General features: G+C 45.2%; 1 protein-coding gene across 1 annotated transcript in view; it reads left to right on the plus strand.

The window, feature by feature from the left end:
- The first annotated feature begins 213 nt into the window (after nucleotides 1-213).
- vps50 (VPS50 EARP/GARPII complex subunit) overlaps nucleotides 214-25,041 on the plus strand; it is a 122,111-nt gene continuing 97,283 nt past the window's right edge. The window contains 9 exon segments of the mRNA XM_012829581.3: nucleotides 214-389; nucleotides 941-1,009; nucleotides 8,659-8,781; nucleotides 10,766-10,837; nucleotides 17,849-17,902; nucleotides 22,388-22,458; nucleotides 22,966-23,083; nucleotides 23,292-23,327; nucleotides 23,810-23,892. Of these exon segments, the coding sequence (XP_012685035.2) occupies nucleotides 357-389; nucleotides 941-1,009; nucleotides 8,659-8,781; nucleotides 10,766-10,837; nucleotides 17,849-17,902; nucleotides 22,388-22,458; nucleotides 22,966-23,083; nucleotides 23,292-23,327; nucleotides 23,810-23,892 (659 nt within the window). The 5' untranslated portion in view covers nucleotides 214-356.

Consider the following 25,041-nt stretch of genomic DNA (forward strand, 5'->3'; position numbering starts at 1 on the left):
CCATGTCAGGCCCTATCGCTATAATTCAGTGAACTACAGCCAATTTACTGTGCATCGTGGTCCGATGGAAATTTGGAAATGAAAGTGTACGGGCACGGTCCTATATGTATGTCCATGCTTTTACCCTGCAGATATATCATAGACCTGGGATACGTAGTTTGCGGGAGCGCTACACTGCTACCCTGTCGCTTCATCAGCAAGACTACAAATCCCGTCTTAACCGGGAAGAACTACTGACACATGACCACCAACTAACATGGCCCCTTTCGTTGTGCTGTAGCAGACTAGAGCTCAGAGAGACACACAGCTTTATGTTTTAAAAATTCTTCCGTTTTGTTGTCTGTCGTAGTGCAAAAATGCAGAAAATTAAGTCTTTAATGGCCCGACAGGTGAGTAGTCGCCATTGTTGTTGCTCTATTTTTCTTGTGTCTCAAGTGGCAAGCACATATTAGCAAAACATAGGCTAATCAGCTGTGTGCTTTGACAAGAGCTAGCAAGGGGTATTCTCCAGTTGACAGAGATGTCGGTAGTCCCATTTTAACTTGAAATAGAGAATGTGTCGACCCTCTCTTTCCAGCGATAAATGAGGTGTGGCCGTACGCTTGAGAGGCTTACATGACACAGCTAAATGGGTACAGTTGGCATATGAGGAAGTGTCTGAACTAGCTGTCAACAATGTCATTTGTAGGCTAACGCAACAAAAATTGTTGTCACCATTCAGTGCATTTCAGCGACCAGTGCTAAGCATGACAGCTTACCCGATACCGTTGATTGAGGTAGTGACTGTTTATAATCGACGTCTTTGAGATTGCTAACGTCAGGCTACCTGTCAGTGTGACTCCTTTTGATGTCAGAGGCAGAATTTTGTATGGACTGGACCCACAGTGATAAAACGAGCGAGCATTGCCTTTAAACCCTTTATGTTATTTTTTTTGTCAAGGGTCTGAAAAGTCCCCAGGAAAGCATGGCAGATATGAGTCCTGTGGAGAATTTCAGGATCCCTAGTAAGGTGAGTCAGTGATGGAGCACTCCAACAGCAATCACCCTAACCCCAACCCAACTGTAATCCACTACAGTCAACCTGTTTAACCTAACTTTACCCGAATTGTCTTATTCAAGAAGGTATACATTTTGATGTATGATTTGTATGATGGTGAAGTATAATTAAGAACAGAATCTGCAACAGAACACTGTTGACAAAATGTTGTATGCCCACATGGGCCACAAAGTGCTGTTTCATAGTGTTTCAGAGTGTTTAAGTAACAATAGCTGAGGAATGTTGATGCTCTTACACAGACGCTCCCAAAACATGTTCACATTACACCAGGAGGTAGTTGTAATGCGATGCCTAACTGTCTAGAGCTTTTTGGTGCAATCTTCCTAATGCTCAAGCAAAATGAGCGGTGTCATATAAAAGTTGCAACACAGAGTTTTAGTCAAGTAAGAAAGTTCTAATCATGAGGATGCACATGGCTCCTTATCGGTCTCTCAGATCAAAAGCCAATTGTCTGCATTAATGAAAACCAAAATGCCATGCAAACTGAACTGAAACAAACATGCCTCTTTCGTGAGGGCTATGAATTCAAATTTTGACTCTTAATGTGACAGGTAGCCAGCTTTATGGTCAGTTAGGTCTCGGGTTAGTCCGCAATAAATAAATGTGGATGCAGTTTGAGTGTTTTTATCGGAAAGAAGCTGGCAGATCTGGGCCTGGTTCACTTGCTTTGGAAGTTAGAAGAAAAAAAGCCATGAGGAAATCTGGACAATTGAATTCATTCATTTTACAGGCTTTTTGTGTCTAGTCCAGTGCCGTTAACAGATGTGTGTGTGTGTGTGTGTGTGTGTGTGTGTGTGTGTGTGTGTGTGTGTGTGTGTGTGTGTGTGTGTGTGTGTTTGCGCGTGTGAGTAAGGCAGGGTCATGTAACTTGAGGTGCCTGTTTCTGTTGGTAGTCAGTCAGCCATCTTGTATGTGATGGTTATCTCATTGTGCATGGACAAGGTTTCATTTGAGATGGCCATAAGCACAGGCCCAACAGTGAAGTCCGCCTTGGGTCCGTCTGGTCTGCCATTTCACCATTATATGCAGATTTATATCTTTGTATGGTCAGAAGGAAAAAAGTTATGTTGCAAAAGCCAAGGAAATACAGTCATTAGAAATGAAGACATTTAGTCACAGTTCCTGTAAATGACCCCGAAGGCTGCATTAGTCATTAGATGGCATTAGTCCATTTTCAGGCCAAACATGGTCAAAATCCTCAAAAATCTTGAAAAGTGAAAAGCTGGTTGAGCCCTTCTCACTCACTTTCAAATAGCTTAACAGTTTAAAAGCAGTGTAGGCTATTTGACTTTGGGTAGCTTTTCGACCTTCTGTGTTCTTGGCCGAGGGTTTCTTGAATTGGCACCAGCTAGCTCAGACGTTGATTCAACAAGACTTTTAATTTCCTTTCCCACCAAACCTACTCAATGCCTGTAGTCCATTATCCTTGCTTGTACACTGTGGGGGTTTATAGATTGGCAATCACCAAGCCTTAATGATCCATGTTGACTCTTCAAGAGACTGTATGCAACAATCTACCAGTTTCTGAGGCATGTTTGTATAGGCCACTAGTACTGATATCATCTACAAATTAATTTTCATGGTATACGGTCATGTGAAAGACAGATAAACACACCTGTCGTTCCAACTAGCCGCCTAGGCTATGCACTATGCATTTCGACCCGAACCACCCTCCGAAAATGTAAAAAAAAGAAAAGAAGTACAGCATCGCTTACTGTATCGCCAAAAGACATGAGTCAGTATGCTAGTAAGTCTTTTATCAATGCCAACTGTGCTGCTGTTAGTGTTTGTAAGGTTTATGCATGCCTTTTCAGTAGTTAGATTACTAGTTTGTGTCCAAAACTCCATACTGCTGCTTTAAAGCTTCGTGATAACTGATCTGAGTGCTTATTACCAGCTACAATGTCTCCAACCCCCGCGCCCTTCTTTCCAAATATGCTCTTTGGTGGCTCTTTTGTGGTTTGTTACTTTTGTAGTTCGAGAGTAGAAGAGTAGAACCGCAGGCACGTATTTCTAAGGAAAAAACGCTTTCATCATTTTACCCTTGACTGTTTTTGAAGGGCGGGCGAGATGGATAATGAGAAATCTGTTTTCTTTTTCTCCTCCTCGAAGAACATCTGGTCCCCTATTCCCAGAGGTTTACTCCCGTCACTTGCTCTGTAAAGACAATGCAGGCAGACACAGCATCATTACACAAGTGCTCAGTGATTGAATGGAAGAGGGGAAAATAAACACACAAACACTAAAGTAAACAAAAGCTGCTGCTGGAGATGAGATTAATGTGGAATGGATGAGGCACTGCTTTTTAAACTACTATTAATTACTGTTGCCGTGCAAAAATGAATCCGTGTTTTTAAAAAAAAATTTTTTATCAGAGTTAGTATTGATTATGTCAGGGTGATAAATCGTACCAGGGGTGCTTTTCCAGAGAACATCTCCTAGCAAGCACAGTTTTGGCGCTCCAAGTAAATGAAACCACATCTGGGCTTTTTCTCCTCCCTCCGAGATGTGTCTGTGTGTTCAGTGTCTTGTGAATATTAACCAACTCCATTACTTGCTCTCTGGAATAGTGATGGTTTAAACGGAGGTGTTAAAGGATTGGTAAAATAACTCCAGAGCTTCTTGGAATGGCGGAGAGTAATTTGAGTTGACGAGTTTTTTTTCTTTATCCATTGGGGGGCAGGAAAAACAGGATCTCTCTGTAAGCAGACCTGCTCTTTGAAGTGTCTCCTGTGAGACACCTCACCTGAGGCCCCGTACTCCGCTGTAGTGTCCAGCTGCCAAGTGTGTTGTAACTCACTGTAATGCTTATTTCACTGTCAATAATTAGGCCATTCAGTAATATAAATCCCTGCCCACTAATTACCCATCAACAAATGTTCTTTCCTTCAGCAAACAGAAAGAAACACGATGCAACTGTGACAGTAAGACAACAGATGTTGTCTGTGAAGTTTTATAGTCAACATTCACCCTTGGTCACCTGCCAATGCCTTTGTCTAAAAGAATTGTTGCATGGGCTAAGCATTCATTTTGTATAAATCTTGACACTGGTACCTACATTCTTTTAGCCTGCAGGCCAGTTGCAAAAATTGAGAACTCAGCCCAGCCTTGTATGGGGAACCCGTTACAGAGAACCAAATGATTAGCCAACTGCTGCAAGGTTATCAGCAGGGTTTGGGTTGAGAGGGGATTCCCTAGGAAAGACATGGAGAAAAACCACCTCCCTTGTAAATCTTCCATCTCTTCGGGTTTAGTGACAGTAGTAAATGTTACTCAATGCTTAATAAATAACAGACTAGATTCTATATATATAAAAAAACATTAAAACCACTGGTTATCCTAGTCAATGTCATGGAGAAAGAGGGTGGCAGTGGTCCACTCCTCTGGTGCTGGGAGGACCCAACATGGGTTGAAGGCGTGCTGCAGGGCCTGATGATGGTGGTGCTGTGACCCTGCAAGAGGTCCAGTTTAACCCAGAGGGAGGGAACCACATGGGCTACGGACGAGCAAAGTGCACCATGGTTCTGGGTGTTTATGTAGTGGGACCATTTTGCCTCTTGCTGGTAGGAAACAGCAGGGGAGGCAGAGAGAGAGGGAGGGAGAGAGAAAGAGGGAAAGGGAGAAGATGGGAGTGATTTTTTTATATGGTAGGGAGGTATAGATATGGATTGGCTGGGCTGGGCTTTATCCAGCCTTTTTTCGGTGCCACAGTATACTGGGAGATCTTGCTGATAAAGAATGTGCCCACTCAAATCTCTGTTTGTCTGTCTGTCTCTCTCTCTTTTTCTTCCTCTGTCTGTTGGATAAGTATTCTCAGGTAGGTTGCCTCTTGTTGTCTCACAGGCTCATATCAATACCATCTCAACTGTGTGGGCTTTTTTGTTAGCACCCTGCTGGCTCTTACAAGGTTTTTCATTCAAGCTTACTCGTGAGAAAGTGTCTTTCTGCTCCATAACCTGACTCTTTAAAGAGCTCTCCTTCCGTGCGTCTCTATAGATGCCTTTATTACGAGGCCCTAAATAAAGCTACATTCTCCCAGGCATCCTCTTTGAAATGTATTCTCTGTAGACACCAAGCATCTCTTGAGAACCTCATTATTGTAAATAGACTCTCCAGTAGGGGGCAGTACTCCCTTTGTAATGAAAGAGAGATGGGGCAAACCGGAGACAGAATTAGTCTTAGTGATGGAAACTAATATGGAAATGAGTAGACCAAAGTGCTCCGACATTGACGTCAAATCTTGGCAAATCGCACCGGACGATTTCGTCATCTGTGAGGTTAATTTGGCCTGATCCTCATTCGTACATCACATTTTTGTCTCTTCACCACCAGGAAGGGTCTCACAGAGGAGTGGAAGAGTAGCACAAAGTGGGTGTGTGTGTGTGTGGGGGGAGATCTTCAGACACCCTAATGTGTGAATTAGAGAGAGCTATGCCCCACCCAACAGATGGCCCCAGTTAAGCAAGTCTGTGCCTGCAGAATGAGAGGGGTGTCAATGGCACAGTTGCACTTCACAAAAAATCAAAGATTTCGCAGCTGGAACCCAATCAGACCATCCTCACCCGTCCCCCTCTCCCCCGTCTCCACCTGGCCATCTCTCCATCTCTCCATCTTTCCATCGCTCCTGTTCCGATCCCATTTTGTCTCTCTTTATCCCCTTCAAAGCTCCATTGTCCCCGCTGTACCACGCTATTGTGTCGCTCTCCATTTGATAACACCTCATTGTGCCGAGGCTTTGATTCCGCTGTTGGGTTTGAGAGACTCCACTTCAGAGGCGGTCCCCTTTCATGTGCCGATGGGTTGTTCACTGGTTTGTTTGTTCTTTTTCCTTCCCTGCTAATTTCAGATAAAAAATGAGAGGCAGAGAAATAAACGATAATATGATGAGGGGCCTTAATTTTGGGGTTTATTGTTTGATGGGAGGAGCAAGTTAATTAATTTTGAAAGGAAGCACTAAAGAGTTAGTTAGTAATGAGGTCTAGTTTCCCTGGTGTTGGATGGACACAAGATCGGTTCGGTGTTGCTGACAGAGGGTCTCTAAATTCACGCCCTTAATCTTAGTTCTTACCCCTATGAACAGACTCTACCTAATTGTTCATACTCATTGCCGAAGGCCTCGTGGATGATACCTGGTAGTATATTCTGCATCCCTGGCTCTCCTGGTAGATAAAAGTGTCAACCACCACCAAGTCCTGGGTTCAATCCTCATTCATCTAGTCATAAAAACATTACCCGTGTTACCTGTTTAAGTTGCTTTGGATGAAACCGTCTGCTATATGACAGAATTGAAAATGCATTATTTTGGTGATGTCCAGCAGCACAATAAATGTGCGGTTGCATAAGCATACATAGTGTGGTTCTGACTTCAGTGTTGGACGTGCTACTCTAGTGCTATCTTCTGTGAGCTTTACTCCGTTAAGCCCTACTCTCTGTGCCGGGCTTAAGAGTCACAGCGGCTTCTTCCCTCTTCTCTTAAATGTGGAGATGTTGACATATTTTTTTCTGAGAGCTCACCAGAAGGGGCTCATCACTCCGTGACTCGGGTCTCGAAGTTAAACCCTTTTGAAGAGTTTTGCGACAAAGCGGGCGAAAGAGAAACAAACAACCAGCAGATCGACAAACAGTCAAATTGGAGGGAATTGGAGACGGCGCGGCGGCAGGCATTGAAGCCCCCGCAAGGATGCAAGCACCCCCGCCCCCCCTTTGGTCCCCCTGTGGAGAATTTTTGCAGTTGTCTGCTGCTTTTTATTTCCTTTACTCTCGCTCTCCCTTTTTTTTTTTTTGCTGGTGTGAGTCATCCTACACCCCCACCACACACATCCATCCCCACCCCTCCCCAAACATCCGCCTCCATGCTGGTATCCACCCCCTCACCGGGGCTGATGCCTTCCAGCCCACCGCTTCCAGATCACACGCACGCACGCAGTCGCTCTGTCCTTCTTTTTCACTCTCTTTCTCTCCACCTCAGTCTCTCTGTATTTTACTCTCTGTCTCCTCCACTCTACCTTGCTGTCTTGCTCTCTTCATCTTAACATCTTCCTCTCATGTGCAGTCTCTCACTGCCTTGTGTTAGTCTTCCCCCCCCCTCTCTCTCTCTCTCTCTCTCTCTCTCTTTCTCTCTCTCTTTCTCTCAGCCCTCTTCTGTGCTGTAGCTTTCAGAACCTCCCTCATCCTTCTGTTACAGCAGCCACAATAAACACACGAAAGCACCCCCCCTTTCTGCCTCCTCACCAGTAGCTCAAAAACTGGTGTGCACGTGTATGCGTGGGTGTGGGTGTGGGTGTGCATGTGTGTGTTTGTGTTCGTGCTTGTGTGTCTATGGCTGTGTCCGTGTACCTGTGGGCACCTGAGTGTGTGTGTGTGGGCGCGCTTGTGTACATGAATGTTTGTATGTATTTGTGTGTGTGTGTGTGTGTGTGTGTAAACAAGCTGCAAAGCCTAAGCCACCTGCGTAGGTCCCCCAGTCTTTGTGTACGTACACAGATGCGAAGAAAGGGCCACAGGCCTTAAAATGTGTAATAAAACTTGAGCCCTTATTCCCTTCTTTGTTGGACACCGAGACTGAGCCTTCCCTGATTATTTCTGTAGGGAGGGGGTTGGAGAAAGACCTAAATCGGCCTTCTCCGGGGTAACCATGACTCCCTGCATCGCTTAATCCAACTACAAGAGAGCCAACTCTAGTTTGACTCAAAAGCCTTGTTTGCACAAAGGTACAATGAATTGTTCTGACTTTTGAGGGGGAAAAAAGCATCTTTCTTTCTGAGCTTTGCCTGGAGCCACAAAGCCTACAAATATTTCCACTCTCACAAGGTAGTGTGTTTTTAATTTTTCTTTCTATTAAGTACCATGGGTAGCTGACATTTACATGCTTAGTCTCTATGGGTTTGAAGCTGTCATAAAGGGCAAAATGGCAGGCAATAACATATGAAAGAAGATGAAAGAGCAAATAGACAGGACCATTAAATTGGTTTGGAGATCAAGGGTATGTATAGTCTTATTAATTTATAGTATTTCTCCATCTGCATTTCTCCATGTCTTGTGTGCTTATGTACATGTGGAATGTGCCTCTGCTCAGAAAAGCGTCATGCTGTGTCATCTTCAGTGCTCCCACCATGTACTTCACGTGTGAATCTTCAAAGCTGCCGAAAACCCCTGCAAGACCACATTTCACGTTTTTTTTCTTTCTCTGCTCTTATCGATAGCCTCCCCCTCATTGCATGCCATGAATAACTGTCTCCGGGGACGAGAGCTTAAATGTGCCAGGCAGCTCAATGCCAGAAATCAATGTGTTCTCCTGGCTTCCACATTAGCGCCAGGGAGCCTTTTTTTGTCTCTCCTCTCTTGTGGTGATCTATACGAGAGCGGATGTAGCTCTTAACAAACAATAACCCCCCTGGGGATTCGTCTCACTCTTTCTCTCAATGTTTGTGTCTTTCTTTCCTCTCTCTTTTGCTGTCTATCACTTTCCTCCTTTCCCTCCCTCTGCCTCTCTCGTTTTGTCCATCTCTGTTTCTCGTTACTTTCCCTTTCTTTCCTCCTTCTCTCTCCATCTCTTTCTTTCTGTCTCTCTCTCCAACTCACTCACTCTCTCGCTCTCTCAGGAGGAGCTCAGAGAGATGCGGGAGCAGCCCATCGACCCCCAGGCTGAGCAGGAGATCATCGACAGCATCGAGGAGGTGTACTTCTCCAGCGACTCCTTCGACATGGTGCAACACGAGCTAGAGGTGAGAGAACAGGACTCACTGAACTCAGCCATGACCACCTCCTCCTATTGGTCGGAGGGTAGCAGGTGATTCCTGCAATAGACCTTTCTCCGATAGGAACACCTCTGACACTCAGTGCATCCATGTGCGTCGGTCGTTAGGGTGGTTCTCTCAGGCACTGTAATAGGGAAGCCTGGTTAGGTGGACTCGAGTGAAATCGATCTCTTCTCAATAAGGTGGTGTAGTCATGAAGTTGGACGAAAAGCTTATCCCAACACCTGCAAGGCGGATGCTTTGTCCTTATGGGCACCGTTGCCTTCATCTAGGCCCATGTCTCCCTTCAACAGGAAGCCCACCTGGCTTGCGCTGGCTCTCTTAGTCCCCAAACCATGGAATAATGTACTTTCTCAGCCAACTGCTTGACAGGGGCACGTAGGTGTCCTGCATGCTATCTGCAGTCCCCTTACGCTGGCCACTGGCCTCCAGCGCACGTGTAGCATATCTTGGCAGACCTCCCACCAGGACACCCTCCAGAACCCTCCAGTTCTCCCAGTTTTCCCACTTTTCCACCCCTCTGGCTTGCGCGTTATCTCCAGGGAGCAGCGTGCAGGAGCCGATCTAGACACTAACCCCCTCATTTCCCCCTTCAGCGATGGAGCAAGCGGAGCAGAGGCACTCTCCGGAGCGGTGGCGAGGGCGAGGGCTGGGAGACTCAGGGTGTAGGGTGTGGGTGGGGTGGGGGCGTGGGGAGGTGTGCATGTGTGGAGGAAGGATTGAGGATAGTCACTGAGAGTGCCTGCGTCTGCATGACATCTGCGCAGTCACTGGCAGATTGATGGATTATCTGCTCAGGCGCTAGCGTGAAATCTCATTAGGTTTCAGTGGCGGCACATCGCCATGCAAGCAAGAGATGGGAGCCCCGGCACGCAGCGGCAGTGGAGGGGAAAGTGATTACTCGTGTGCCAGAGTTTCTTTTTCAAACAGTTGTTTGTTTATTTATTTGTTTATGTATTTTTCTCCATTCCTTTCTTTCTTTCAGAAGACAAGAGGTGGGGCAGGACTGATTGTTTGTCAATGCTTTATTGAAAAACTGCGGTAGAACTTGGTGGATTTCTTGTGGCATCTGATATGTGTTTGTGTGCTGCGTTGGGCTAGACTTTGTTTTCTTTTAATAAAAGGCTTCTTGCAAACACTGCAGTATAGCAATTTGTGTTTTATATTCACATTTGGCCGAATTCCTAACTAACAATCACAATCAATTGTTCTTTTGAGGTGTAGTTTATCATGTAGTAATTCCCACAAATAGAAGTTGGGCCAAGTAACTCATGAGTCCACTGCTGTTCTGTTTTAAGGAATGTCTTTGTGTCGTACATGAGTCACGCCACCCATTAAACAGCCATTAAAATTAGATGCCACACTATAAAACGGATGAAGAGAAAAATGCTTTGGCTAAGGATGACCTCAAATTACCTCAACAAGGTGAAATGTATCCTTTTACTTCACTTTAAATTACTTTACTCAAGTTAACAAGATGTGCTTGTCGGGTAATGCAATACTAGTTCTTGACTAAATGAAATGTGTAGGTAGGGAGGTTGGTCGATTAAGGCTTGAACAAATTCCCTGCAAACAGCTGTTTTTATCTCGATGATGATGACGCTGCTTTATTGTATCTACAGTTTGTTGTAGTGGATTTTTGCTTGTTTACTATTCAGTGTTCAGGTCAGTGTTTTGCATTAGGCTTCATCTACTGCTGATTAGTCCTATTGGTTCATTTCAATGCCACTAATCAGCTGTGTTGTTAATTGGGTTCTCAGACCATCCACATTTCACATGTGTGTTTGAACAGCCTTTGGTGAACAAAGTCATGAGGATCCTCCGCACATCCTTTCCAAATCATGGAAAAACCAGGCTGCATCCTGGAGATGTCGTGCCTCTCCCTTTCCTTGAGTTACTGATCCACTCATGTAATACTCCATGACTTCTGTTTCCTGTCTCTCCCTGGCAGAAACTCCCCTCAGACCTCAACCTCCAGGAGATTGAAGACTACAGAGACAAACTGAAGCGGCAGCAAGCGGCAGTGAGTACCAGATCCTACATCCCCCTCATCCCCCTATCACTCGGCTCCATAGACCGCTAAAACCCCCCCTCCACACACACACACACACACACACACACCCTTAATAAAAATCATAAGCATCTCTTTAAAGCAGGCTCTTCTGATACAGTAGCTATAAACCCTATTCTGCCTCACCTCAAATCCTACCAGCAAGCTCAGACTTCCTCACCCTGGTGAGATTGTGTTTCTTGGTTGGTGTGGGTGTGTGTTAGTGCTTGTGTATGTCCTGACTCCTTTCTTCACCACACAAACACTAGGACTGGGCAGTATATTGAAAAATATCTATATCTATAATCTATATATTCAGTGCAATTGTATTATTAAGATATTAGCAATAACCCTTTTTGTAATAGAGTATGCTTAATGTCGACAGCATGCTGACCACCCAGTCAAATTGTTCTGTTGCTATGAGGCAGACGTAATATCTCGGAAACATCCCCGGCTGAAGCCCTCTTCTTGTTTGTTTGATAGAAGTTAATGGTAGCAACCTCTAGTCTAAACGGACAAGTAATTCACCTAGCTGGGGCAGGGCAAACCATGTTTTTCTGACGCTGACAAATAAACATCTTGTAGTGCCATTGTGCCACACTCTTGTTTAGTTGTAGGTTGTTGTTTGAGTATTGGTGAGTGTATGCTATAGCTTCAAAGTGATATAGCTAGCCACAGTAAACTAGGCATTTCTGTGGCCCTTTCTCGTCCCAAAAATGCTTGATAGGTGTTGGTTTAAACAATATAACGGTAAAAATATTTCTCAGGGGGTTGACCCCCTCCACCAAAAAACAGTAAATCTTAATAGATAAAACCCACCATCCTACACTGCTTTCACAGTTGCAAGTTAACAATATTTTCCCCCGTGATCGTGTTAAACCGGCTAAGCTTAAGTTTCTTTTCACATGTATGGTTTCTAAGCAAAACAGTTTGACATTTTTTGATTGCATTATATTAGAATATTTCAGTTTCAAGCCCAAAGTGTTGCAAAGTTGTGACTGTAGGCTGCACTATGGCAGGCAGGTAGGTTTTGAATATTATCTATTCGTGCTGAACTTAGTGCCAGCCCCAGGATAACATTACATTGCCAATGCTAATTAATATTTTTAAATAACATATAAGGTAACACCAGTGGAAGATGCTCGGGGCCTGGCTGCTAAGCCAAACCATTTTCAAAGAAATAATACTTTCCTAAAATTTTCAACAGTTTTTTAATTCCAGAATTGTGTTTCATGTTCAATGATTATTGATACTACATTTTGTTAATTTATTATTATTCTCCTCAGCATATTGAGATACAAGTTATTTTAGCCACGTCGCCCAGCCCTAACACACACACACACGTACACACACGTACACACACGTACACACACACACACACACACACACACACACGCTGGTGATTGGTAGACGCACTGCTTGGCCGAGGTGATGGCGGGGGCAGCCTTGCCCGGCAGGCAAAGTTAGCCTCCACCACCCCACCCCTCCCCTTCCCAGCATGAGAGCTTTGATTTTCAGATTTTCTGTCCATTTCTAGTAAAATAAAGGGGGAGAGGGGGAGAATGCCAGCTTTTCCTTGGTTTGTCTTATGCAATTTGTCATCTTACATGGAGTCCAGTCAGGCCAGCTTGGGTGGTTGTTAGGACCACAGGACCTGGGGTGACACAGACAGACAGACACCAACACACACACACACACACACACACACACACACACACTTCTCATACATACTCAAACACACACTTACATGCCCTTTCTCTCTCTCGCTGTCTCTCATACACGCACGCGCGCACACATAGACTAAAACACACACACACACACACACGCGCACAGAGACACACGCACGCACGCACGCGCACACACACAAACACACACACATAGACTAAAACACACTGACATTGATGTTTACTGTAATTGAAAGAGAGAGCGTACAGGCTTCAAGATGACTCCAGGGTCACCATATTGGCCTCAGGCTCCTGCCGCCAGGGTTTATGAAACAAACAAATGACCTGACGAGACATTTTGAGACAGCCCTACTCTTATCCACCGTGGCACCTATGATGGAGACTGCCAGTGAGTGCTAGGTTGAATTGTTTGGTGATTTTTGGAAGAAAAATCTTCTATGTAAGTTTGCTAGGAGTGAAAAAATAACCCCTGTTTATGCTGCTGATTCAGTCCTGCCTGAAATTGCAATTAGGAAATAATAATAACTAACTTCTAATAATAACATCCTCTGTTTTTGGAGCAGACTCCCGAGTTTGGTTGGCATCGTTTAGAAGTTGTTTCAAAGCTAACATATTTTGGCAGAATGGATCTGAGCACAAGGCATAGCTGAAACTACAATTCCCTTGAGCCATTTTGCATAGAATGAGAATGATATTATTACTGCCCTGAATGGACACTCTTGATATGGTTGTGGTTGTTCACATTTGGTTGTTTTTATGTATTAAGCATCAGGGAAAACTAGGGCTAATTCCACATTGTTTATGTGACATATGTCTGCAGGGAAACCACTTAGACCAGTAAACAGAATAGATCAGCCTAAACTCTATGAGAAATATTATATATTTCAGAACATAATAGATGAAAATGAAACTCTAGGGCACACAGAGTTGAGCCATGAGTTTTGTGAATCAGCTTAGTAATTCTCCGCCCCTACCTACACTGAGATATTTTATTCAGGATGTGTAAAAGTGCCATTATGTACGCATCAGTCTGGTGACTGGCAGGGGAGCTGGATCTGACCTATGAGAAATAATAAGACGCTCGCTCTCTATACCGCCGACCCTTTCCCCTATGATAGACGTTTAAATATAAAACACGGCACACCCTCTCCTCTAAAGAAGCGAATAAATGGAGATTCCCCCCGCTGTCTTAATTCCCTCGATCCTTTCTCCGGCTTTGCGTTTTTCATCTCTTAATGCCTTGCTAGCTGAATGACACTTCTGCTGCTGCTGGGGATGTTGCACACCACTACAGTGCCTTCACCCTCTTTACCGCGCCCGTGCAGCATTAGCGGACGGAAGGATCCGGTGCTGGCAGCAGCTGCCTATTCTCCGGGAGAGAGAGAGGGAACGACTGGCAGGTCTGACACTTTTTTGGCAGCGGCTCATCACCCGGCTAATTGCTTGTCGGCTGTTTTGAGTGGCAAGCAGATTAAGACGGTCGGTAGGCTCGCGCTCAGGCTCCGGGAGAGAGGAGAGTCTCTCCTGGTCTTAAGACTCATGCAATTGTCATGGCACAGGGATTTTTCATCCACACACCAGCACACATGTATACACACATGTATACACACATGGTTTTGTTCATGATGCCTTCCACATGCCCTTGGCCTCATAGTGTTCACAGTGTTAGTGTCACCGACCAGCTGTGAAAGCCCAGGTTTCACCTTCCCCTGGATAAGTTTGGCAGGCAAACACTTTTGGGTCTGTTTAGAAATATTTGTGTCTTGAGTCTTCACTACTGCAGGGAAGGATGGTGGCTGTCAGAATCCATCTGCATGCAGCCTAATCACTAATCAGCCTGCCACTACACACACACAGACACACACACACACACACACACACACACACACACACACACACACAGACACACACACAGACACACACACAGACACACACACACACAGACACACACATACAGACACACACACACACAGACACACACGCACACTGTAAGTGTATATGCATTGATCTGGTCCTTATTGCAGTCGATGCAGTGGGTCCAGTGCATGCGTCCCGACCCCTTGGTAGGTATTGACCTGGGGGCTCTGTGACGCTGGTAGACTCTTTAATTAGCCCTCACGTTTACTTTACGTTTGCCGGCTACTGAATAAGCCCTACAGCCCTCTCTCTCGCTCTCTCTCTCTGTTTGTGTTTTCTCTCTCTCTCTTTGTGTTATCTCTCTGTGTATCCTCCCTCTTTTATCTCTCTCTCTCTCTCTCAATCTGCCTGTCTGTCTCATCACTCTCTTTCTTCACTCCTCTCTCACCATCTTTTCTATTTAAGACTGCCTGTTAATACTGTCAAAACTGCAGGACTGCTGTGTTACATAGAAGTCACCCTGGCTGTGAAGGGAATTCTCAGGTTTGTTTATAGTTGAATGGTGAAATGAACGACAGCAAAAGTGTTTAATTTAATGGATGACTCATGTGTGCTGATCCTTGTGTGTTTGACGAAAAAGAGGGGGGTGAGAGAGAGAGAGATAGAGAGTGTGCGTGTGTGTGTGTGTGTGTGTTGTAGGGTAGTTCCTTCTTGCACTTCGCAGAGCTGCAGTCATTAGAGACAGAGATGTGTTTACTACTTTTAAGCAGCAGCAGACCATGTTTAATTTATTTCTAATCACAAGTACCTGCTGGATGAGAATGTTCCCCAGAGCCTGTGTGTGTGTGTGTGTGTGTGTGTGTGTGTGTGTGTGTGTGTGTGTGTGTGTGTGTGTGTGTGTGTGTGTGAGTGTGTGAGAGTGTGTACTGTTACGACCCTGGTGGGTCTAGGCCCTTGATATTTGCATGCCTGTTCTGTCTGTTTCCTTAGCAGGTAATGGGAAGCAGGTGTACCCCAGGTGTAACCCATGGTTGGTTGGGCTACAAAAGCCCTGATCAAATGGCAGTCGGGGGAGCGTTGGGTTGGTCGTTGGATTTGGATAGAGATTGGATTTGGATTGTTGTTGGTTTTGGAGTGTCGTCGTCGTTTGTTTATATTACCATTTACCTGACTTTACATTACATCTTTTGTTTCTCTTCACAACACTGATCTTCACCACACGTTTGCTATAATTATTAGATAACTATATAACCTTGTAAATCATTAATAAATATATTATTATTATTATTATTATCCTAAATTCTGCGTGGCCTCCCCTTCTTGTTTCGTGCCTTGAGCTGGCTCGTAACAGTACACAGTTGTGTATGTGTGTTATTGCGTGTGTTGGTGTATTAGCGGTGTGCTTTGTGAAACTCTCCACACTTTCAATGCGTGACGAACAAGTGGCACTCGACTCACTCATCCTCCCATACTGGGCTCTCCACTGTGTTTTACTCCACATGCACCTTTTTGCTCGCAATCAATGAAAAGACAGAACAGACACATCAACACTCTGCCCCCCCCCCGCAGCCTTTCTCTGAACTCCACTCACTTTCCCTTATGACTCAAGTGTAGTCTTCCCTTTGAGATGGACGCGTACTTCCTCTTTTTTCCCACTAACCAACAGCACGCTGCGATGGGTGTTAATCCAGACAATGTTTACTCATTATGACTAATGTTCCCGGCAGCCCTCTCCATCGCCTCGGGTCAATTTCACGGGCCAGAAGCTGTTAGTGATCTCATTAGCTGATCTGCTGCCCAGCGGGTTCAGCTAGATGCGGATCAGAGGCTGGGCTGGACATTAGCATACCAGAGTAGTCAGATTCGGGTCTCTGGGTTTTTTGTTTTTGTTTGTAGATTATGTAAAACCCACATGGCCAGTAGGTGGCGCAATGGGATCGAGTTCACCTTCACAGCTGATCCTTGCACACACAGTGGGATGGTGTGAGCTGGAATCAGACAGGCAGACCTGACTGACCAATGAATGAATGTCACGGTCCGGTTTCCATGACCGGCAGTCCCCTGTGATATGCGAACCGTGTTTGGGTCGGGGGGCGTTTGTGGGAAAGTACAGGAGCCTGGAGGGCCCAGCCGTACTGTTTGTCCAGTTCTCGCTCCCGGACAGGAAGATTATGCCCGTCCGTCTCTCTCTCTCTCTCTCTCTCTCCCTCCCTGTCACTCTCTCTCTCTCTTTCTCCCCCTCCCTCCCTATCACTCTCTTTCTTTCTCCCCCTCCCTCCTTTCCTCTCCTTTAGCTGTCAGTCTTCCTCAGCTTATGGCTCTGTCTCTTCTGCTGGCACACTCTGTTGCTCTGTTGATTCCACCATCTGCTCCACTCCCCTTACATTCAGTTTCAGTGCATCCCGTCCCATCCCATCCCATCCCTTGCCATTAGTCTGTCCTGTGAGAGAGAAAGAGAGGAGAGAGAGAGTGAGAGAAGAGAGTGAAAGAGAGAAAGAGAGTGAAAGAGAGAGAATGAGCAAAAGAGAGAGTGAAAGAGAATGAGTGGGAAAGAGAGTAAAAGAGAGGGAGAAAGACAATGAGTGAGTGAGAGAGAGAGGGAGAAAGAGCTGCAGCCATGGTGATGGGCATGGGCATGCCGTGCTCTCTGTTTCATAGCACACAGCTCAAACCTCACAAACCCAAGTCTCACACCTTCTGTTTATAATTCACTTTTTTCCCTTTTTCTTCTCTTCGGTGACCTTATTCATGGCATCAGGCTTGCTTTCCATCACCCCCCCGTGCAACATTTCACGCTGTTCATAACACCTACGGCATGGTGTTGTTTGATGTGACGCGCTCATTTTCCCCCGATTTAGGTATTCATCTCTACTGGAAGCTGAAGTGGCATTCAGGGGCCCCATAAGTAGCCTTGTTTACGCGTTTACTCTTTAGGATTCACTCAGTTGTGTGTTTGTGTGTGACTCACACTGTCCATCAGTGGTCTCATCCTGAAAGTCATGTTTTGTTAGTCCCCCCCCAAGGATGCATCTATGTGTGTTTTGCCCATGTGTGGCTCTCGCTGAAAATATCCACGTCATTTCAAGCTGTTTTTTCTATCTCACAATCAGTATTTCTCTCTGACCTTGACGTAGAATCCAATGTGATTTTTTTATTTTTTTCACAGACAAATTGTTGAGATTTGTTTTCAGGTGCTTGAACGGACACTTAACATTCAGCTGTTTAGAGAATTGGAATTTGCTTTCCAAACCCTTTCAGCACTGGTGTAGGACGTTATGGTGGATGATCAGATTTGAGTGCCTGGAGGATGCTGGATAAGGACTCTAACAATTCTCTTTCCAGGACAGTGGAAATGCCAGGATTTCCAGCCGTGCATAGAGTGTTGACAATATGTCTTATGTTCCTGAAATGAACTTTGACCCCTTTTGTCATTTCTCTATAGGTGTCCAAAAAGGTCGCTGATCTCATCCTGGAGAAGCAGCCCTCCTATGTTAAGGTAAGTGATCGTTATGACCCTGTCATCTCACTTTCTCTCTCTGTCTGTCTCTTCCACACACACACACACACGTACACACACACACACGTACACACACACACACGTACACACACACACGTACACACACACACACGTACACACACACACACGTACACACACACACACACACGTACACACACACACACACACACGTACACACACACACGTACACACAGACACACACAGACACACACAGACACACACAGACACACACAGACACACACAGACACACACAGACACTCACAGACACTCACAGACACACACAGACACACACAGACACACACAGACACACACAGACACACACAGACACACAAGCTCTGACTCTGTCAGACAGTCAGTAACTCACTCTTGTCACACACACATACAAACACACAGTCTGTCACACACCCATACACTCACACAGTCTCTCTCACACACACACATACACTCAAACACTCACACCCAACATGCAGGAACACACACAATCCCGCACATGTTCACCTTCAAGATCTGAATGGGTGACTCAAAGTGTTTCTGCATTCAAAAAATCGTCTCAATAATTGCCCACACCAGCTGGAGCAGCTGTTCGTCTGCACGAGAGCATTTGCGTCAGGGTCAGTCACACTCTAAAATAAGCCTACACATCTCTCCCATGCCTCTCCGTCTCTCTGTCTGACTCATATCTAGAAATGCACCGAGGTGATTTTATGTGTTGTGCTGCTGCTAATCCTCCAGCCCTTTCACGCATCCTTTTGTCTCCATGGCAGTATGTGTTTCCCTAGCCCCCCCCCCCCGTGCACCCCTGCCAACGATGGCTTTTTATAGCACACCTTAACAAACGGTATGAATCACCTGTTTGCATTCATGGCTGACACCATGTCTGATGGGTATGTCAGGAATAGCTTCCCTACCTATAATTTTGACGTCATTTTTTTTTTTTTTTTTTTTTTAATCTCGAGTGATCGCTTCCTTCATATTTCTTCAGTCCTTTTTCCTGGGATCATCAAAGGGAAGGGAGAAGAAAGGAAGTGGGATGTCTCGTCTCTTTGGCCTGCGGCTACCTTCCCTCAGATCCCTAATAGGATCACTTTGAGAATGTCTTCTTCCCCCCGTCTCTGGCGCACACACAACTTAGGGGCCTGTTGTGTGGTAAGCTTTGATCACGGCTATGGTGGGATTCACCGCTTTCAGGCGGTACGCCGAGCCTCTTGGCATAGGGGACTCTGGAATCATAGAGGGGCTTGATTAGCCTTTCCGAGGTACCTCTCAAGCCTGTGAAGGTCTGGCGCTTGCGTCAGTCTACAAATTAGCAACCAGTGCGGAGTGCAGCATGTAGTTGAACGATTAATTGACTAGATACATGGAGGGCTATGCTTAGATTAGGTGTCTCCGTGTGTAAAATCACTTTAAAAAACTGTCCTGCTCTGATGACACACTCTCTCTCTCTCTCACTCTCTCTCTCTCTCTCTATGTATATACGTATATCTTTCAGATGTTCTTCTCTTCCTCTGATAACATTGACTAGTATTGACCTGTGAGGAAAAGAAAGACCAAAAGCTAGAGTTTTGCCCCTGAAAGATTTCACCGTGTCTTTTAAGGCAAGGCTTAAACTCAACCCCAGAGCTGGTCTCCATCTCTCACCTGTCGAAAAGCAATCTCAGCCTTGAGGAAAGGCAATAACAGTAATTATGCCAGGACCCTCACTCAGGATTAAGAGTTCAAAATCCAAGTTTGCAATTCCCATTTGTTCTGCCCCAGACACTCACACGATCATTAGACTGAATTGATTCTAGCTCCTCAAGCAACGTTTTCCCCACCGTATTATAACATGGTGGCCTCTGCATCATGCAACCAATCTTTAATAATTGGAGCGGTGGAATGGAAAGGGAGGAGCTGGATCCACAGAAAACAGTGGTTGCTGAGGACCATCTTGAAGGTGGCCTCTCTCCATCCCTCGTGGTTTCCAGATACTTATCGGCTTTGAGCTAAAACAGAGGACGTTTAATTAGGTGGCCAAACTAGCCTGGTATGGAAGGTCTGTCAGGTAGAGGAGATGGCCCACTGGAGTGCAAGTCCTAATGAATCACGGCCAGATACCCTGTCGGGTAACACAATGAAGAGAAATGAAATGGTCTCGGCCCACAGTTTATTTATTTATCACTGGCCACAGGTGCTCCTGTGCTGAACGTTTGTCTATTAAACCAGACTCTCATTGCACCTCCTTTGTACTCTTGGTCATTGGATAGTGGCCCTGTTGAAATTGGTTTGGAAATTGCACTGTTTTTCAAATCCGTACACACGTACACACACACAAATGCTCTCCTGTCTTAGAGAGAGCCATATTGGTTAAGAGCACAGACTGTTCTGGAGTGTTTGCTTTTTATATTTTCCCTTCCATTTTGAAATCCCAAAGCACCCCTTTGTTGAACACCTGCTGGCTTTCAATGCATAGGCAATGCACCACTGTCAGGAGGATAACAGTGAAGAGCTTGAACAGAAAGCGTCTTGTGAAAGTCCCAAGTGACTGTACCAGAGAGCATGACCTTGACATTTGACCTGTGACTCCTCGGGGAGACAAGAGATATGCAGCAGAAGAGTTTGGAGAGTTTGCTGGAAATGTTTTGAATAAGATCCATGCACACAGCGTTGCATCTGGAAGAGGTATTAGTTTGTGGGGTTCGAAATAACCCTTCAGGCTTCCCTAAATCTGTCCAACAAAAGAAGCCCAAATGAAAATAGGAAATAGGCTTTTGGATACTTGCGTCAAAAAAAGACATGTTGGTAGAATGTTAAAGTAAGGGAATACTACTGAATTATAGTTAAATGTCATCTTGGGGTGATTGTCAGGTTCAGGGTAGGGTGCCCTTTTGCCATCCTGACACTGTTTACGCTATTGCTTCCCTGACCGCCAGCTGCTCTGAGTGAGTGGGATGTTGAGCCACAGGCCCACGGCTTATAGAGAGCCATAAATACTCCATGGAAGTAATCAACAGCTCCATGGCGTGGCCATCCTCCTTTCTTTCTTCTTCCTATTTTCTTCTTTTTTTGCCATGTGGACTGGACTGCCTAAATTCGGTGGCTCTGGGAGACCGTGATTCACTGTGCTTGACTAGGTCCTAATCCACATCCTACGCTTCTCACTCCCTACTGAGTGCCCTCAATGACTCACTAAAGGGTCACAAAAAGGGCACTTCCAAGGGTACTTGAGGGAGATTCGGGGTGTGCGCTGTTTGTTCGGCGATGCTTTTAAAAAACGACAGGGTTTTGAGAGAGTAAGCCGTGTCAAACAGCCAACGCAGTTTGCCCGCGCCCTCCTGTTAACCTCGGTTCTCCTCGCAGTGATTTAAGCACGGTTTTAATGCTCGGCTATTTTTCAGCTGAAATATGTCCTGCTCTCATTTTCCTGGCCTGTGCTTGAGAAATCCTATTAAGAAAACGTGCCAGCAGCCTCCTTGGTGGTTTGTTCGTTCGTTTGCAGTTTGAACATGTCGTTAATGGCCTTTTCAAAATGGACTGTAAGAAGATTCACTTGTAGTAGATGGTGGAGTCTTGTTGTGTTACCCTAACCCCAACAAGACAGTGACTACTAAAGGTCTGACATCTGAAAGGTCTTCCTTGTGACATCAGGGGAAGAAAGGACCTTTTGTTGCCACATTGCCGGCGGTTCAGCGTGGCATTGATTTTCTCCACCTCATATTCGCTCTACAAATAATGATTTTATCGCAGCACTGTCCCGTTTTTCCTCTTTGAGCACTTTCTTTTTCCTCGTGGTTTAATGGCTGTGTGTCCTATGACGAGGTCACACAGCATGCTTTCAAACCTCGGGCTGTGACAGCTGGCTCTTCAAGAGCGTGAGAAAGAAAGAAAGAGACAGGCAGAAAGAGAGAAAAATGGAAGGGAGGGTGGGTGGTGGAGAAATTGTCATTTGGGCGATTAGCTCAGCGGCTTGCTCTGCGTTCGGGGCATGTTTTATCTCTGTGAGGTGCAGAGCTGCCTGTCCAAACTTAAAAAGCTGCCTTTTTGCTTAAAGCATGGCCCACTCTTCCCTCCCCTCCCCTACCTCTCTCTTTTAGAAAGTTTAAGGAAGCAAACAAAAGGAAAGTAACAAAACCACTAGCATATCATTTTGCAGTTTGAATTGTCGGCAAAAGAAAATGGGTGGTGGGTTTGGCATGGGTCGCAGAGGAACAGAGCCCTGTAACAAGATGTACCCTCACTGAACTCGTTAATGGCGACGGTAACCCCACTCTCACAGAATAACACCCGAAAATTAGAACAGCAGCGCTGCCTTGGATAAAAGCTTTTTCTGAAACACAGAATGCTTCACTCTGAAGGTGCTTCGCTCCTTACCTCATAACGTTCCATTATTCGCTGTAAAGGGATTCGACCAGAAAGAACGCGTGAGAATGTGGTCGCACGGCCGTGTCCAATGCGTGTGTTTGTGTGTTTTTGTTTTTCACATGTCAGGAGCTGGAGAGAGTGACGTCACTGCAGACCAACCTGCAGCTGGCCGCAGTCATCTGCACCAATGCCAGGAGGTGAGTGAGTGTTCGGGTGGCGGCGCGCTGGTCTCTAGGACAGCCTAGAGCTCTAGGGAGGAGACATGGGCCAATCTGTACCAATTTGTAAGGATAGGCGCGCCCTACTTCCAAAATAAAGGCGATTTTGGGTGCGAGTGAAAAAGACTGTTAACTTAAAAGTAGAAAAAAATGCACTGACGCACTTGGCCGAAACGCGTCTGCGAATAAACTGGTCAAAATAAATAAGCAATGAGCCAATCTGTACCAATGTCATAGTTAAAATTTCACAGAACACTCAAAGCCTGCCGTGCTTGCATCCTTTCATGCTGGGAGGTGATGGTAGGTAACAGTGTCCTTGGTGGAGGAACAAGTGGATAGACTTAATCTGCATTTACTGGAGTACTCAGTAATACATGAGAAGGTCTACAAATTCAGTTCTGTAGGATCATCAGAACTAATAAAATATTTTCCGTTTATTGCTGTCATGCCTCAAGTAATTCAAATGGATTGCCTTGTTTTTTTTAGGCAGCTAAGCTTTTCTAAAGAGGGCTTCACTGAGGCCAGTCTGGGGCTCCTGGCCAATCAGAGGAGGAGGACGCTGCTGACAGGCTTACTCAAGTCACTGAGGACCATAAAGACCCTGGTAGGATCCTTGACATGGCTCCACTCAGCTCAACATGTAGAACTGGGCACTAGTGCTAACTGGAAAAATAAATATAATTTAAGGAAACGTATCGATAGATGCATACCCTGAATTGCTTTGTGTGATGATTCAAGCTCTCGTTTCTCTCTGTTGACCTGGACGTGAGTCCGCTAACGGTCTGCTTTGTGTTTCTTCTTCTTTCTCGCAGCAACGGACGGACGTGAGGCTCAGTGAGATGCTAGAGGTGAGTCTCCCGGCCCCGACCACTCCATGTCCGTAATAGTGGATCAGACAGCGAAAGGCAGCATAATAGGTCAAACGGCACTTGAGGAAATGTTCCCTCTGTTGCAGCCAAAACCGCTTCTGAAGAAACTGCATGTCTAACCACAATGTTAAAAGGCAGCTTGCCTCAGTCTTGCTGGAGGCACGTCCAATTTCAAAGGCTTTTGGGAAGGCTCTGTAAGCCATGCCGTGTCTGTCATCCTTGTAAGGTAGTAAGATGTAGGTTTTAAACAAACTGGATGGTTTCTTTTTTATACAAACCCCACCACTGGTAAGCATTAGGTTCAGCTTTCAAGTCCTATGTTAGGTCTCAGTAGTTCTGACACTTCTCGTTTGCTTCATATGTTTCTCTGTCTCTTTCCTTGTCTGTCCTCCCTTGTTCTTTCTCTCTTTCTCTCTCTCTCCCACCTCTCTCTCTCTATATTTCTTTCATGGTGTTTGTAGGAGGAAGATTATCCAGGTGCTATCCAGTTGTGTCTGGAATGTCAAAAGGCGGCCAGCACGTTCAAACACTACAGCTGCATCAGGTATGCGAGAGATGCCCGACATGAAATCCACAGTGTCGGTAGCAGCCGCTGGTCTTGACTGTCTAATCCAAAATTGGACTTGGCACTGACAGAATGGATGAATGGGCTTTTGAGGGATTAAAATGTCTCTCTCCTGTAAAAAAATGATACATAAATAAATAATCATTTCCCTCTGTTATTGGCCCCAGTACAACATTGATAATTGGCCTGGTCTACTAGTCTGAAGCACTTTGAGAGGGTTGCTCTTTATGAATGCGTCTATTATTTGTTTGTGTGCGGTGAGTCAGGCCGCTGAATCTGGTTTTGCCTCTCAGATGTTTCCAGAAGGTTATTGTTGCTGAGAAAGAGCTCTTGATTGAAGCACCATATTTTAGTTTAAAGTGGATCTTTTCTAAAGGGCCTTGAAATGGGCACAAACAACAGTCTGCTGCATGCTTTCACTGGGACACATTCTGAAGCCCCGAAAGAGAGGAGAGTGAGGTGCACTTTGTCTTGTGAAAAAAACAAAGTGCTTGTAGACCTTGAGTATCCTGATGATCTAGTTTTGTAAGCAAGAACAAAACAGAATTCCCCAGTATTCCCCAAACTTTGCTTCTTGTTATCTAGTCTGAGGCCTTTCATGGCATTTGTGTGCACTTTCCAGACCCTTAAGATGTAGTACTTGATTGTAATACACTAGGTAATTTTCCTCACATTCCTCTAGTTTTCCATTCAGTGAGTGCACTCAGGAAACTGTTTGTGCATTGTCCTGGTTCTGTAAGTGGGATAAAAACAAAGTGGCTAACACCGAACATTTATTCCACTATTCCAGCCAATCAAAAACAACGAGTGCTTGTGCGCCAACGTTGCTTCAATAGCACTGAAGGGAGGAGTACCCAGTTAAAATATCAAGTGTTTCACCAGCATCAAGGATTACACCTTTTAAATATAAACAAACACGTCAAAAAAAACCCTAGCAACGAAATCAGTTTAGAATAGAATTGCTTAGGATGACTGTGGGACATCTTTTCACTCCTCCATGTAGAATGTTATGGAAGTAAATCAAGCCAACAGCACTATGGCCTGTACCTCATTAGTACATTACCATCATCAATCCTGTTGGTAGGGAAGCAGTGTGTTATTGTTTCGTATTTAATCTACTTAACCCCT

This window comes from Clupea harengus, chromosome 19 (genome assembly GCF_900700415.2).
Source record: "Clupea harengus chromosome 19, Ch_v2.0.2, whole genome shotgun sequence".
Taxonomy (NCBI): Eukaryota; Metazoa; Chordata; class Actinopteri; order Clupeiformes; family Clupeidae; genus Clupea; species Clupea harengus.